This window comes from Panthera leo, chromosome D4, assembly GCF_018350215.1.
Source record: "Panthera leo isolate Ple1 chromosome D4, P.leo_Ple1_pat1.1, whole genome shotgun sequence".
Lineage (NCBI taxonomy): Eukaryota > Metazoa > Chordata > Mammalia > Carnivora > Felidae > Panthera > Panthera leo.
Window position 1 is genome coordinate 90,683,819 of NC_056691.1, and position 15,233 is coordinate 90,699,051.

Sequence of the window (15,233 nt, forward strand, 5' to 3'; positions counted from 1 at the left end):
CTCTGCCCGCCCCTCCTCTCCTGATGTCACCGGTCAGGGCCTCTCTGAGCTCCCTGGCAGAAGGACGCTGGGGTTCCGGCAGCAACAAGAAAGCAGGAAAGGATTTGGGGTGGGGGGTGTGGCCGGGCCCCCCTCCGCATCTACAGGCACCTGTGAGTCGGCCTGGGCTCCTCGGATGCGCAAGGTTCTCTGTCCCTCACTGCGTCCAGAGATGTCCCTGGAGGAGACCCCAGGGCGGGGTGAGGTGGGGTCCCGTGGTGCAGCCCCGCATTCAGATTCACCCCAGGGGGCGTGGAGCCCCAGGCTGGTTCTCAGGCTTTTGGTGGCGGTGGTGAGGGGATGGGGGTTAGAGACCCGTGGAGAGCGTGTGTCCTCTGGGGAGAGGACCGCCCAGACTCTGGAATATGTCACAAGGGGCCGGAGTCTCCGTCCCTTCCAAAGCCTCAGGAATGACAAAGGGAACAATATCTCCTACTATCTTTATTGTTCCTTAGATAACTGGACAGTACAAAGTTCCCCTCATATCTACTTAAAACCTGTACGTCCCGCGTTCTGTTACCCTCAGGAACGTTCCTTTCCCACTGGAAACGGAGTTTCCCCAGACAAGCCCTTGCCACCCATGGTTACATTACTGAGATAATTTAACAAGAGGAGTAGAATTCCTTTGATTACTATCAACATGAACTTGATTACCTCTTTCTAAGGGTGAACACTGAGTATTTTTTTTTTTTTTCTTTTTGGAAACAAAAACCATCCACTTATTAACCCAAACTACGGCACGGCATTTACAACGTTCACAGCATCAACTGAACACACAGAGCTACCGCCTCAAGGAAAGGACAGACGGACGCGGCACGATATATCTACGGGGGACACGAGCTCAAACAAGTGGGCGCTGCGGCCGTCCGCTCCACGCGGGTCCGTGGGGACGCCGAGCCTCAGCTCAGCTAAGACAGGACACGCGGTGGAGAGACGGCGGCCGTCACGGATGAGTTACACTAGCCTACGTCGGCCCCTGCGGACGCCCCGCGCGGCCCGGGGCGGGGGTGGGGGGGAGCCCTGGTCGGGACACGGCGGTCACGTCCACCGGAGCTGGGCACGATCTAGGGGGGATGTCCATGCGACCTGACGGTAGTTGTTCTCGGCCGAGAGCCGGCCAACAGTCATTGCCTTGCTTCTGCATGAGATTGTTTGACCGGAACGGGGGCCGGGCGGGGGCGGCGCTTGGGGGTGGGGGTGGGGGGTCAGGGAGCCCTGGACTGCAGGTCCAGCTGCAAAGACGGGGGGTCTCTTCCCAAGGGTGTCGCCCTCTTGCTCGGACCAGAAGTGCACGGAGAGAACGCTGCTGATGATCGTTTCGAAGTCAGTATATTATTAGCATCGTGAGCTTATCTTGGCAGCTGCTTCGCAGAGACTTCCACGCGGGTGAGGACCCGGACCCTCGGCCTCCGGGCGGGCGCGACTACAACTCATCGGACCGGATGACGTGGAACAGGGTGACGTTGTAGAGGATCTGGTGGCCGTTGTTCCAGGCGTACAGGGCGCGGTCCTTGGGGTTGTAATCCAACATGGAGATGTGGGAGTACTTGTTCTGGAAGGGGATGTCGATGTACTCGTAGGTGGAGGCGTTGGTCTGGTACGCGTAGTGGACCTTGGTGCCCCCCGAGTAGCCGTTGGTGACGTAGAGGGTCCCGCAGATGATGAAGGCCTCGCCGGCACTGCGCTTGGGGTAGCTTGTGTTCCAGGTCTGTAGCACCTGCAGGGACACGGGGTCCAGCTTGCTGATCACGATGTTGCCGGCGTTCTGGTTGGTGGCGTAGACGGCCCACAGCCCGTTCTCGTCCACCATGAGGTCGATGTCCGAGTGGCCGCCCCAGGCGTAGTGGTACATGTTGTTGTAGCCGGCGTAGTCCAGGCTGCGTGTCTTGAGGATGGCCTCCGTCTTCAGGTCGAACCTGATGACGATGTGGCTTTGGAACTTGTTGAAGTAGATGGAGCCGTTGTAGACCACCTGCCCCGTGCCGGACCAGGGGTGCGGGAGGCGGTGGGACGTGAAATTGTCCGTGGTCATGAAGTCGGCCATGGATTTGTACTCGCGGACGAAGCGGTTGTTGTGGTAGCCGTCCATGTACCAAACCTGCGGAGAGGGCACACCCGTCAGCCGCTGGGGGTGGGGTGGGGGGAGGGCTCCTCCCTCGGACCAACCCCCTCCCCCCCCCCCCCCCCCCCCCCCGACTCCGGGCTCAATCTACCGGGCATCGGGCCGACACCGAGAGAACCAGGGAGGCCACACGGGGTCCCGTCATGTCCCCCCTCCGAGCCCGCAGGGCGCGTGTCCAAGGGCCCAGGGCTGCTCCCCGCCTGGAGAGAAGGGTCCGGTGCAGAGAAGGGCTGGGGGAGCACACCCTGCAGAGGGGGCTTGGGGGCCGCCGGGCCCGAAACGGAGCCCTCTGCTCGGGCTGTGTCCACTGCTCCCTCCCCAGCCGGGTACACAGCAGGTGCTCACACTCATGGGGGGAAGGAAGGGACTCCATCAGGGTACGAACCCCCAACCAGCGAGACGGCGCCGGATGAGAACGCCCGCAGCCGCCAGCGGCTCCTGTGGCATGGGGGCCCATCGCCAAGGGCGCCAGGGAGGGCCAGCCCCCGCGAGCCAGGGGCCGCCGAACACGGGACCTCTCGCCCCTCCAGGCCGTCACGGCTGCCCTGCCTGCCGGGCAGGAAGGCACCGATTTGGCGTTTGGGGCGCCGCGCGTGGGATCTCTCTGCCACACCCGACGCGGCGGATTTTTCTCCAGGAAGAATGTGGGCTTCGCGCAGGGCCCCGGTGTCACAAGCCACCACGATAACAAACCCAGTCGTGGCCCCCATTTGGGGCCACGGTGGAAGAGATTTCCGATTATCGCTTAAATGCCAGTTGACTCGAAAACGGTCTAGACTTTGTACAAAACGCTTTAGTCATTTTCCACCAATACGGGAGCAAATTAGAAAGCAATGCAGTTAGTCAGAGGAAAGTCTGCCGGGCTAGTGCAATCCCCAGTGCATCTGTCTGGCAATGAGACAGCTGCTTTATCCATCAAGGGCTCTGCCGGCTGCAGGAGAGATTAAGGGCGTGGGGCTTTCAGACATGGCATTACACACGCGTTAAAAAATTTACAGAAAATCATAACCTCGCTCCTGAGGCATCCATTCGGATGCTTAGAGGCAGGTGCGCTTTCTGTTTTTAACGAGATAAACACACACACACACACACACACACACCAAAAAACCCGGGTCTCGTCTGGAGGCTTTTATTGGCCTTAGCCCCCCCGGCAGACCAGCCCACGGTGATGTGGGTCTGGGATCAGAACGGGCAAGTGCCGTGAATCAAGGGGTTTCGGAAGCCGTGACTGCGCGGCCGAGGGGTGGCCCTCCTGCCTCCGCCTGGCTCTCTCCTGAGACGGGGAGCTCACTACTGATTCCAAGATGAGGCTCCAATGACACCCCTCCCAAACCCTCTCCTGACCCGTGCCTGCAGGAACTGCCTCTCTCCCTCTCTGAATGAGCACAGACATCTCCTCCCCCACGAGTGGGCCTGTGATCCTAGAGACCCCCAGGGTCCGGTGCCTCCTTGCCGTGGGCAGAGATGGGTGAAAGGGGCATCGAATTGCTCAGGATTTGTAAACTGCCTTTTCTTTCCGGAAATTAGCAAATTGGATGCAGGGCACCATGCTTTTGGAAAATGCAATTTAGGCTGGGAGGGAACATCAGCACAAGGGGCCAAACGTTTAACCACAAAGAGACAAGACACTCTATGCAGAAAGAGGCACATGATCACAGCCCCACGGGCCCCGAGAGGAGGGGTCCCTGCCTTCACAGAGGGCACCTCTCCTCACTCTCCTCTCCCGACCGGAATGCCTTTTCCCTCCTTTCCACGTCCCCAGGCTCACACGGAATCCCGACTCTCCGGCCTCGTCCTGAACCCCCACAGCTGAGCCCCTAGAGCCTGGAACCCGGCTGCCCTCTGAGCCCCGGGGCACGCCCACTCCCCAGAAAGATCACACCGGACTCCAGGGACGCAGCCAGGCACGCGTGTTGGTTAAAGCTCCCGGGTGAGGTCGGACCCTCCGGCTTGGAGCCCCCGCTGCTTTACTGTGGACCTGACCCTGCCTGGTTCCTCCCGGGACTCTCAGCCTGGGCTCCTCGCCCCCCGGCCCCACCACTCCCACGTGACTGGTTTCCCACCACTCCCACGTGACTGGTTTCCGCCCTGGCCCCAGCACCAAGATTTTTAAGACCCATCTCTGGATTAGACAAACCAAGTGGAAAACCATTTCCCCAGCTACACAGGGCGAGTGTGGGGCCAGACCGTCTCCCCGTGTCCCCTCCCGGGCAGCCCAGGGCCCGGCCCAGAGCAGATAAGCAGGGGGGTCCCCTTGACAAACCGACCGTTCGAGAGTTCTTGCTCCCAGCCCAGGTCCAAGGCCAAGGCTCCCGCAAGGCTGAGCTTCTGGAACGTGTGGGGCGGCCACGAAAGGGTGGCCCAGGCCCGAGCTCCCGGCTGGAGGCCAGACCCTACCAGATGTTTGGGCACTTGGCATTCACAGCCGGGTGGGGGCGGGAGACCTTTTTCACCTCTGGGCACTCGTGCTTCCCGGGAGGACTCCTCTTCCGTCTGAGACCCAAGGCCGGCCACCCAGGTAAAGGCCCAGGTCAGCACCGCCGTGTCTAGAAGCCCGGGAAGCGGTCTGTCTTCACACACACGGGACTCTGTGGCCGGGACTGGCCCCCTGCCGCTTCTGGTTCTCATGCCCACCCGAGTGCCGAGAGGGCTGTTACCCCCATTCAGACAGAAAGCTGAGGCCAGAGGGGTCTGGTGGGTCTGCCAGTGGGCAGAAGCTATGCCCACACCAGGTGGCCAGGCCCCGGGCTCCCAGCCAGGAGGGGCTCTGCCCCAGGGATGGGGGTGCCCCTGACATCCGGGGGGTAGAGGCCAGGGGGCTGTGGACCACCCTCCTCTGTACAGAGTGATGCTGTCCCCGGCGTCAGCCGGTGGGGCCGACGAGCCACGGGGGTGCTGGCCTGGCCCGGAACCCGGCATTATGCCCTCAGGGCACAAGGTCTTGCCCTGGAGCCCAGAAATGCCCCTGGCTGAAGACCACCGAAACCCTCCCTTCCCCTCCTAGGAAGAGGGCCGCACACCTGTGTGGTGCATGGCAAGCGGGTGTGGGCGACACCCAGGCGCGAGGTTTCTTTTGCTCCCGCTTAGGAGCCCAAGCAGACACATCTTTCCCCGGGCGAGGCCGAATTCAGAAACACACCCACCTTGACCTTCGTAGGCGCCAGTGATCTTGAGGAAGGGCCCTGTGGACGACCAGTCCTCCTGGAGAGATCGTCCCAGATACAGGCGCGGACCCTCGGTCTCTGCCTGGCCTCAGTTTCCCCTTCACGGAACGCGGCACGGATGACGTGACCCCGAGTGCTCTCCCCTGGCCTCCTACGTCAGAGGCTCAGAGGCGGCCGTGGCCACAGCAGGCTGCTTCAGAGCGCATCTCACGATGGAAACAGTGGCCTGTGCCCCCGTGCCCTCAGTTATGCCATCAGCTCCCTGCTGGCTCCGGGGCCTGATGCCGAGTGAACCCCCAGACCATCACTCTCCCCAGCTTCCGCCTGCCTCTGCACCTGCCAGGCCAAGTCCCTGGCTCCCGGGGACTGAGAGATGCTCCCACCGCGATGCCCTCTCCCCCCACTGATCAAGCTCACCGCCCAGAGGCCGTTCCCTACGCTCCCCCGGAACCCCCGGGGCAGGGAGCTCTCAATTTTGTAGTGGGGTGAATGGTGCCCCCCCCCCCCCAAAGATATGTCCACATTCAGGAACCTCTAAATGTGACCTTATTTGGAAAAGAGAGTTTTGCAGATATCGTTAAGGATCTCCAGGTGAGGGCCTCTGGGTTAGGGTGGGCCCTAAGTCCCATGACTTCTGTCCTAAGAAAAGAGACGTAGACACAGAGGGACTGACACCTGGGACATCCACGGCAGAAGCCAGCCAACAGGAAGGAAGGTGTTCTGGACTCTAGAAGGTTGGTCCACAGAGTGGGCAACAGGTCTCAGAATCGGGGCAAGGGGTCTCCTGGGGGTGGGTGGGGGGGGCGGACACAGCCCGGCATCAGGGTTAAGAGCTTCTGGAGTCCCGGTGCCACCACAGGCGTGTGGGCCCGTCACGGCCGAGAGAAGGCAGCATCTGGACACAGTGGAAGGACACCAGAGGCCAGCATAGCGCCTGGCACACAGCTGGTGCTTAATAAAGGAGTCAAGGAAGGACACAAAGGCGCCCTGAGCTAACCTTGTTCTAACAGCTCAGCGCAAGGGCATCGGGAAGCAGCAAGCTGTGGCTTCTACTCTGCAGCCCCCCATGGGTCCCCCCTCCGGCCGCCAAGGACCCCCGCGCAACTTCCCCGCCCCCGGCCTCTGGCCGCGCGCCTCTCGCTGAGCCTGCCCCCAACACTGACACAGATTCCTGTTTCCCTTTGCAGCACGTTACTGGTCTCCCGCGTGTGTGGGACACCCCAGACGGGAACACGAAACAGATCACACGAAACGGCACTCTTCCACATCAACGGCAGGGCCCGGGGACGCGTCGCGCAGCCGGCTGGCCGGGAGCTGGCGGTGGCTCCGAACAGCCCCAACCACACGGGGGCCGGGCTCTGAGCTGCCGAATGCCCAGCGCCCAGCGGCCCCCACCAGCCAGCCCCGGCTCCTCCCTTCCCCTTGCTGGCGGCTCCCCGCGAAGCCTCCTCCCGCCGTCCCTCTCTGGCACGCTCTGTCCGTCACCAGGGCCTCCTCTCCTGGAGGGCGATTGAGTCATCGAGCAGAAAATAGATGTCTAATTACCAAGAGCATGCATCAGCCCTCAACAGCCCCGCACACCTCCATCCTCCCTGTTCGGGGCGGGCAAACAGCTGGGCCTCCAGGAGCCCCGACACGTGGTATCTCTGGGAAGAGAGATCCTCTGCCCGGTGCTGTTTACAACAAAGGAAAGCGACATCAAAACGGGGGCCAGAGGCACGTCTGCAGCGTCAGACGCGGGCTCAGTGCCCCCGACTCGGGTTCATTCTCCGCAGCGACCAAGGCTGGCTCCAGGCTCCCCAAGGGCCTGTCTGGGTGTGTGTGTGTGTGTAGGGGGCGGGGAGGCGGGCTGCAGGCAGGAGGTGGGGAGAGCGTGGTCTGGGGAGACTCAGCCTGCTGCACATGTTCGTTAATAAACCCACGGACCGGCCTTTCCCGAGACCTGAGGCAAGAGACTGGACCCGGGTTTTCTCATCAAACGGCAGACGTAAGGGTGGTCTCCACACTGGCGGGTGGCTGGAGGGTCGCAGGAGGCCCGACCGGGGCAGGCACGCGTGTCGAGGCCCAGCCGCTACCTTCCCTTGTGTTGACGGACCTGTGCGCACAACTGAGAGCGTGAGCGGTGCCGGCACGGAGAGCGGTGCTCTCTCGGGGCCCTGCCTGCACGCCTTGCTTTTGTTTCCCGAGTGCCGCCCCAGAGCAGAGCTGGGGTTCGCCACGAGGGATGTGGACCAGAAAACCCATCCGGATAACAACTAGCCAATCAAACTGTCAGAAAACTTGCCAACGCCAGCTGACTGTCCAGACTCTGGAAACAGAACGGAAATGCCCGGCAGACCCGTGTCTGCACGCATATCCCGGGTTTGCAGTCAGTCCCTGGCCGGCCCCCCCAGAGTCCTCCGCGGCAGGGGCTGGAGAACGCCAGGAAGGCAGGAAGGCGCCCCAGGCGGGGGCGGGAGGGTGGGCAGACAAGTCTCAGGCTCCCAGAGAGCCCACAGTCACTGTCCCCCACCCACCTTCCCCAGGAGGAAGTGTGCCAGAAGCATGGAGCCACCCCTTGTCCCAAATACAAGAGATGATGCCTCATGCTTCCCGGCAGGCGTGCGAGTGGGGGAGGGGAGCTGGGGGGATCAGGAATCTCGGGGAGAGAAAGCCACCCACCCCTTCCCATTAGAGTCGCCCAGACAAGGCCCTTAGAAGGTCTCGGATTTCTAACCCCCCCTGCTCTCAATCCTGCCTGAAGGAAGAGGTGAGACTTTTTACGAAAGTGATCAGTTTCCAAATGTCCCGCAACCCCCTGAAAACAAGGGGGAGGGAGGGCAGGAACCGCCCCGGAGTCTGGCCTGTTCACGCGGGGCTGGGGCGCATGGCCGCGGGACAGCGACAGCGTGGCCCAGACCGTGTCCTTCTTCCCCTGGGAACCCCGGGCGAGTCTTCCCCCAGTGGAGGCTCTATCGTCACAGCTCTGTGCGGGCGTCCCTGCGCTCAGCCAGCCAGCCCTCGCACCCACACCCCAAAGGGGCTCAAACACCACAACCTAGGCCCTGCGTTTCTCTCCTTTTCTGCGTTTTTACCCAGGGGAAAAGTTTAGAAAAAAAAAGAACACAGCCTCTTCCCTAAATCAAAAAGGAACACGAGTTTCCATCAGCCTTGAAAGGAATAACAAATGAAATACAAATGAGATGTCATTAAAGTAAGGAAGGCCAAACAGTTCTCCTGGAGCAGAGATGGGGTTGGAAACGTCTGGGGCGGCTGCAGCCACAGAGAAGGACTCCAAGCACCCCTGCCCCCTCCCCCCTCCCCAACCCCTCTCCCTGCCTATCCCTGCCCCCTCCCTCTCCTCCCCCGCCCCTCCCCCTGTCCCCTTCCTCTGCCCCTTCCTCCCTGCCCATCACCCCCCTCCCCAGCCAGAGAGACAGAGTCGAGCCTCCTCGGAGGCTATGCACGGATCCACCTGCTCTGACGGTCACCGCAATCCATCTCAGGGCCTCCTACAGTGACCCATCCCTGTGGTCTGGGGCTCTGGGTTAGCACGGGGACCTCAGCGAGGGACCTGGGCCCCTCTGTAAAGCTGCCTGGGCCCAGGAACACACCCCCAGGGGCCCCAAGCTGTGCTCAAGCCACAACCGCTGGAGTGGTTTTCTGGGTAGGTGGGCACCCTGGCATCGGAGCGAGGGCCAGACACACGGGGGACGGAGACAGGCTCGCCTGGCCCACGAGGGCACTCTTGTCCAAACAACCTCACACCCAGGCCCGACGGAGGGGGGCACTTACCCTGTTATCCCCTTCTGGGGCCAGAGGGTCTGTCATCCAGGACCCGAACCTCGAGCCAGAGGTCTTGATGGTCACGGGGTCACTGATGCCCGTCAGCTTGCCACAAGCTGGAAGACAGTGCACAGTGCAGAAGGGTGAGTCCCCCGGCCCGACCCCAGCCTCCCACCGCAGGAGGACGCGGGTCCCCTCCGCCCCTCTGGGTCTAACGGCTGCCCTTGTTTTCCTGGGCAATGGGCTCAGCCACAGCTCCAGCCCATAACGCGGCCGGAGAGATGGCAGGGTGCATCCGAAGGCCCCGTGCTGCAGGGTCACCCCAGGGCTCCCTGCAAGGTGCCGCCTGGGCCCTGAGGTGCCTCTCTGGGAGGAGCCCGCTGCTCTGCACCCCTCTGTCAGTCAGAACCAGACTAGGGGAGTGGCCAGCTCCTCCTCTGCCGGACAGCCTGCGAGCCTCTCCCGCAGAGGAAGAAGCTCCCTTCTGCCTGGGGGGAGCCCTGCAGCCTGAGAGCAGAGACCCTGGAGGCATTGATGGAGCAGGGCAGAGGGACAGAGGGGCCCTCGGATGTGGCCTGAGGGCCGGGACGGACTCAGGGCCACACAGCCACTCGGCACCGCTGAGGCTGGGACCCAGCACCCTTCCCACAGTCCCATGGGCCTCCCAGGCTGCACCTGTCGGCCCAGCAAAGACTCCACTCTCGGGCGAACACCAGCCTGTGTGCACAGCCACTCAGCCCTTCCAGAATCCTGGCCACAGGGCGCTCCTGACCCATAGGAGCCTATCAGCACGCGGACATGCGGTCCGCAAGGTCCCAAGAAGATCCGGGAGTTTTCGGAAGATTGTCAGTGACTTAACCCGGGGACACAGTTTAGCCAGGATAATCCGGCAAAGCGGACGGCAGGCCAGGCCTGAGAGACTAGTCTCTCTCTACAAACTTAAAGCGGGGTGAGTATATACATTAGCATCATCGCACAAGACTGCCGAGACAGACCCCTGACACCGCGGCCCAGTGCCTGGCAGGAGCACGGAGGCCGTGGCGGGATAGGTAAGAGCCACCAGCAGGCAGGAGCGGGGCTGGCTTCGCCTCCAAATTCCCATCGGTGGTGCCGCCCTGCTCCCGGCTGCTGCCTTGAGTCCACACCTATTTTTACCCGCCTATCCCTTCCCCTTCTCCAGATTTCCTGTCTGTTCCGCCTTCAGGAGCAATCGTGTGCTCTCCCACGTAAGTACTGTCCCCTCACAGACCGAGCTTCCGGGCAGCAGTCATGGCTCGCAGGCTGCAGGCGGGCCAGGTCTCCGAGAACCACAGCAAGCTTGCCGGGCCCTGTCCCCCCTCTGTGGGAGGAGAGAGGGTGGACGAGGGGACTGGACGGCCGTCCAAGGTTAGCCAGCGTCTACAGGGACTAGAAGTAAGAAAAAGTGGGTGGGTTCTCGGAAATCTCAGGAGAGCCCGTACCAACTTTTCACCTAACGCGCCTCTTGAGGATTCAGGGTGGGGTTCCCTAAGTGTTTGGTCTGGAGGAGGGGGAACGTGGGAGAAGCAGGACCCAAGGCTGGTGTCCCCCTGCCCGGTAGGGTTCCTGTGACCTGGGGGCTCTGGGCTGCCAGGAGACAGCAGCTTCTCTGAACTGGGTGGGAATCTGGAGATGCTGACCAGGGACCCCTCCAGCCTCCCCACCGCTGAGCCAGGGGACAGCGGTCCTGCCTGGAAGGAGGAGTCCAAAGGGGCCATCGCCCCCAAGGATGTCATGGCTTGGGGAACCCAGTGGGCCTGCGGGTTTCTATCCAATCGCCCACCGAAGTTCCGGCCAAGTCTGTGCAGCCATACCCCGCCCCCCCCCCCCCCCCCCCCCCCCCCCGTGCTGGACGATGACTGCCCGAAGGAGAACAGATGTCTGTCCCCCACGCCATACTCAGAAGGCAAAGAGCCAGCCAACGCCGCAGCTCGGCTCAGATGCCGGGCCCTTCCTGCCTCCACACCTTTGCTGGGGATGTTCCCTCCACCTGGAATGCACCCCCCCACCCCGGCTCCCCCACCCTCCCACCGGTCCTCTGTGGCTTGGCCCAAACCCACGCCTCTTCCCGAGACCTCTGCCTTCTGAACTCGGCCCACCTTGTCCCCACTGACTCATGCTCACGACCACACATTTCCTGGGGCCGTGGACCCAAGCGGCCCGGTCTTACCGCCCCAGGCAATAAGCCCGTTGCACTCACACTCTTTCCGCAAGGCCCAGCCCGGGGAGCTGTCCGTGAATGAGTGAGTGAGTGAGTGATCGCTCAGGTACTTAGAGGTGAAATTACTCCTCTCAGAAAATCCTCATGAGTCTACTGCTTTGCTATGTGCCCAGCACAGGGGACAGCAAGGGAGCGAGGGTCACCCTCCCCCGAGTGAGGCACAGACCTTCTTCCTCTTCCACGAACTCAGAGGGGAGTAGTGGAGACTGAAGGGGTTGACCAGGGGGGAGAGTCCAGGAGGGCAGCTGATGTGAATCATGGCTGTGAACTCAGACTACGGCTGTGGAGAAGACGGGGTTCGTCCCCAGCAGAGTCGGGGTCACGGCTGCCCTGAACCGCTACACCACGTCCTGCCCACCGTGAGCCTCCTGGCCTGGGCTGCGGAGCAGGGGAGCAGGGCCTATGGGGCTGGAGGCAGCCAGCCCTGCTTGAGTCAGGGAGTTATTTTTGGTTCTCTGTCCAGACGGGTTCTGCCATGACCTGGGGAGCTGACATGATCTCAGAGAGCCCCGTGGCAGGGCCTCACGGAAGAGTCTTGGCACATTCAGTTCAGGAAGGTGTCCCTTTCTGTCACGAGGGCTCAGGATGTGCGTAAGGTGGGGAGGAGGCTCGGGAAGCGCCCCTGCGCAGGTGCAGCTTGGAGGGGGCGGAGTTGCTGGGCCCGCACGGCCGCCCTCGAGAGCCCAGGACGGGTCTCAGGAGGGAGGATGCCCGCAGAGCCGGGAGCCCGGACGAGGCAGTGTCCTGCAGACGAAGTCATTTGCCTCTTGCCATATTCCTAGAAGGAACTCGCTTCTGACAACAGCCTGGACAGTCTCCACGAGGAGCCGTGAGCGGGTCCGGGGCGACACGCCCGCCAAAGAACCAGGCCAGAGACCAGACCGTGGGGTCGACGGCCCCACGGCAGGCAGGCCGGGCCCCCCGGGCTTTTGGTCTCCCTTGCTCCCAGCTTTCATCCCTCAAGGACTGGGAACAGTTCGCAAAGCTGGGAGCTTGGGCAGACCCGTGTCCTTGCAGGGAGAGCAGCCTGAGGACAGAGCTCAGGCTGCACATAGCCCTGGAGCCTGGGAGGGGCACCCGGAGAGGGCCGCTCACCCCGCCTCCGCTCACGGGCAGGGCAGGGCAGGGCAGGGCAGGCGTCAGGAGACCTCTCAGCAGGCATAATCCTGAGCGCTTCCTGGGAGGACTCCAGAAGGCGACGCCGGCCCTGCCAGGATCCCACCCAGGCCAAGACGTGAGGCCGAGGGCCTCGGATGCGGGTCTGCTTCCTCCCCGCCACTGCCTCGGGGTCTCCTGCAGGCAGAGGCACCCACACTCAGCTCTCAAGCCTCGACGGGACGCAGCACCCTTGGGCCAGCAGCTCGCTCACCGGCCCCTGCAGGCCCCAGGGAGCAGGTCAGGGCCGATCCCTCTGCCTCCCTGAACCCGCCACACCTCCAGGGCCAGAGAACAGGAGGGAGGCTTCAGGCTTGCCTCCTCCAGGAGAGCGAGCCTAGGAAATGGTGCCGAGGCAAAGCGCCGTGCCCGACACCCAAAACTGGCAAAAATGTCTACAGTCTGATGGCTAGCAACGTGCACGCTGGGCTGGTGGGGTCGGTGATGCCCCGGGGCTTCATTCAGATGTGTTCTCCGTGGGACAAGAAAATCCCCCCCCACCCCGCCACCACAGATTGTAGTGCTCTGGGTGTCTGGGCACTTCTTTCCCACCCAGGATGGTATAATGCGGAAGCCCTAAAATCAGCTATCCCTCCGCCCATTCTTAAAGACAGGAAAACCGAGGCCTGAAGCTAGCAGGCACACGACACGCTCGGGATGTGTTGATGTACGAACAACATTTTGCACTGGATCCTGAGTCTCTGGCTCGGCTGGTGTAGCTGCTGGGTCACCTGACTCCGCAGGCTCCCCCCAGGGAGGCAGTGAAGTTTCACGCCCCAGCTCGGGGGACAGGGCCGCTGGGCAACCGTGGTGCTCGCTTATCTGGGAATGAGGGGAGCTGCAGGGGTGTGGCCGGAAGTGCCCCCCCCACCCCCGCAGAGGAATGCCCAGAGATGCTGAGCCCCCCTCCAGTTTTAGAAAAGGAGTTTCAGAGTCGTTTTTTTTCTGGCTGGGCCATCGGGAAAAACATACAATCCCCTTGAGAGAGAAATCTTTACCAACAGAGACAAAACAAATGGAACCTTGTTTGTTTGTTTTTCCCCGTGTATGTTTTGGGGTCAGGGATCACCAGCATCGTGGACTTAAAGAGAAGGCGGCCACAAGGAGAACCCTGATTAGAGGCGCTGCACCGTCACACCGGGCAGGTAACGAGGTGCCGTTTGGCAAGCCAAGGACCAAGAGACAGACTGGAGACCAAGGCACCGAGGCGCCGGGGCGGGGCGGGGCGGGGCCGGGGGGGGGGGGGCGGCCGGGGAGCTGCGGGAGCCCCAGCCACCAGCCCCCACGGAGCCACCAGCCCCCACGGAGCAGGAGGCGGGCTCCTGTGCTTCGTGCTCACCGGAACCTCCAAGCAAGCAAACAGCCCGCTAAGATGGGGCCCGTTTGCAAGGCGGAAATAAAGACCAAAACAGCAGCCGCAGGACGGGAGTGTGGTCCTTAAGTTACTGAGCCTAAGTGACAGCCCAGGGAGATGGGACAGCTACTGCTCACTGTATCATCCACTGTTCATCTACCCCCACACCTGCTCACCCACCTGGCTGTTCATCTATCGACTGACTGACCGCCTACCTTCCTGCCTCCCTACCTACTTACCTATCCTCTGCTATCTGCCTGCCTACCTAGTTATCTATCACCTACTTCCTAACTGGCTGCCTACCTATCACCTACTACCTACCTCCCTCCCTCCCTCCCTGCCTGCTTGCCTACCTGTCACCCCCTACTCTGCCAGATGCAGTGTGCAGCCATGATGGGAACAGTGTCCCTGGACTTCCACCGCGACCCCAGGGCACGGGGACTCCTACACCCTCACCGTACAGATAAAGCAGGTGGCAGTGCCTTGGGAGAGTCACACGGCCACAGAGCAGCACTTAACCACTTTACCGCACTGCCTGCCCCAGACGGAGGGTTCTCCCGCTTTGGTGTTGTTTACCTGAATCGCCCGGGTGCTGGTTAAATGCAGATCCCTGGGCCCCACCTGCAGACTCCGATTCAGTGGGTCTATCTACAAGTCAAGGTGTTTCTGAACAAAGAAACGCAGAGGCGAGACCACACGGCTGCACTCCCGACACGTAGAGAATGCGGTCCCCGGGACTGGTCCTCTCTCTTCGCTCCCAAATCAACCATTTTGGCGGCCCCAGGGGAACCACGTGAAAGCCCCAAGGTTCAAAGTTGCAAGGAAAATTCACGCAGCTTCTAAAAATAGGCCAAGTGTTTTTAGGGGGTGGCATCCCCCTCGGAGAGGCCTGCGGCTTCTCTGCCTTGGTAACTTTCCACTCTGAATTTCCGTTTTGCTCCCTGACCCCTGACTGGGAAAGCATGGAGGTTTCATCGCCATTTCTCACTGGTATACACAGTCAGTATCCCAGCGAGGGGAAAACATAGTCAAAGAGCCCTCCCCCACCCCCAGAGTCCTCAGAGGCTGGGACAGACCTCTCAGTGGGGGTGTTGGCAGGGTGTGGCCAGAGAGAGGGGATGGTCAGCGTGGGGTAATTGTGGCTAGAAACCCAAACCTGTGCCCAATGGTAAGAACCACACAGCCCGTCGTCTTAAACATAGCCCCATCATTGTGAACATTCGAACATCCACACGGACCCCTGCAGTGTCAGAACAGGTCCTGGGTCCCCCAGCCCCCGACACTGGGGTGCGGTGAACCATGTCACTGGAAAAACGCAGCAGACGATCCCTCATGTGACATGGCGTAAGTGCCCACGGTAAACCAGATTAAACTCCCAACGCCTCTCGCTGTCCC

General features: G+C 61.9%; 1 protein-coding gene across 6 annotated transcripts in view; it reads right to left on the reverse strand.

Moving 5' to 3' along the window:
• Positions 1 to 1,219: 1,219 nt before the first annotated feature.
• OLFM1 (olfactomedin 1) overlaps positions 1,220 to 15,233 on the reverse strand; it is a 36,498-nt gene continuing 22,484 nt past the window's right edge. For all 6 annotated transcript variants that reach the window (XM_042913684.1, XM_042913688.1, XM_042913683.1 and 3 more), the window contains 2 exons: positions 9,100 to 9,206; positions 1,220 to 2,137 (listed from right to left, as the gene is read on the reverse strand). In XM_042913684.1, coding sequence (XP_042769618.1) covers positions 1,463 to 2,137; positions 9,100 to 9,206 — 782 coding nt within the window. In that variant the 3' untranslated portion in view covers positions 1,220 to 1,462. The remainder of the gene's footprint in view (positions 2,138 to 9,099; positions 9,207 to 15,233) is intronic.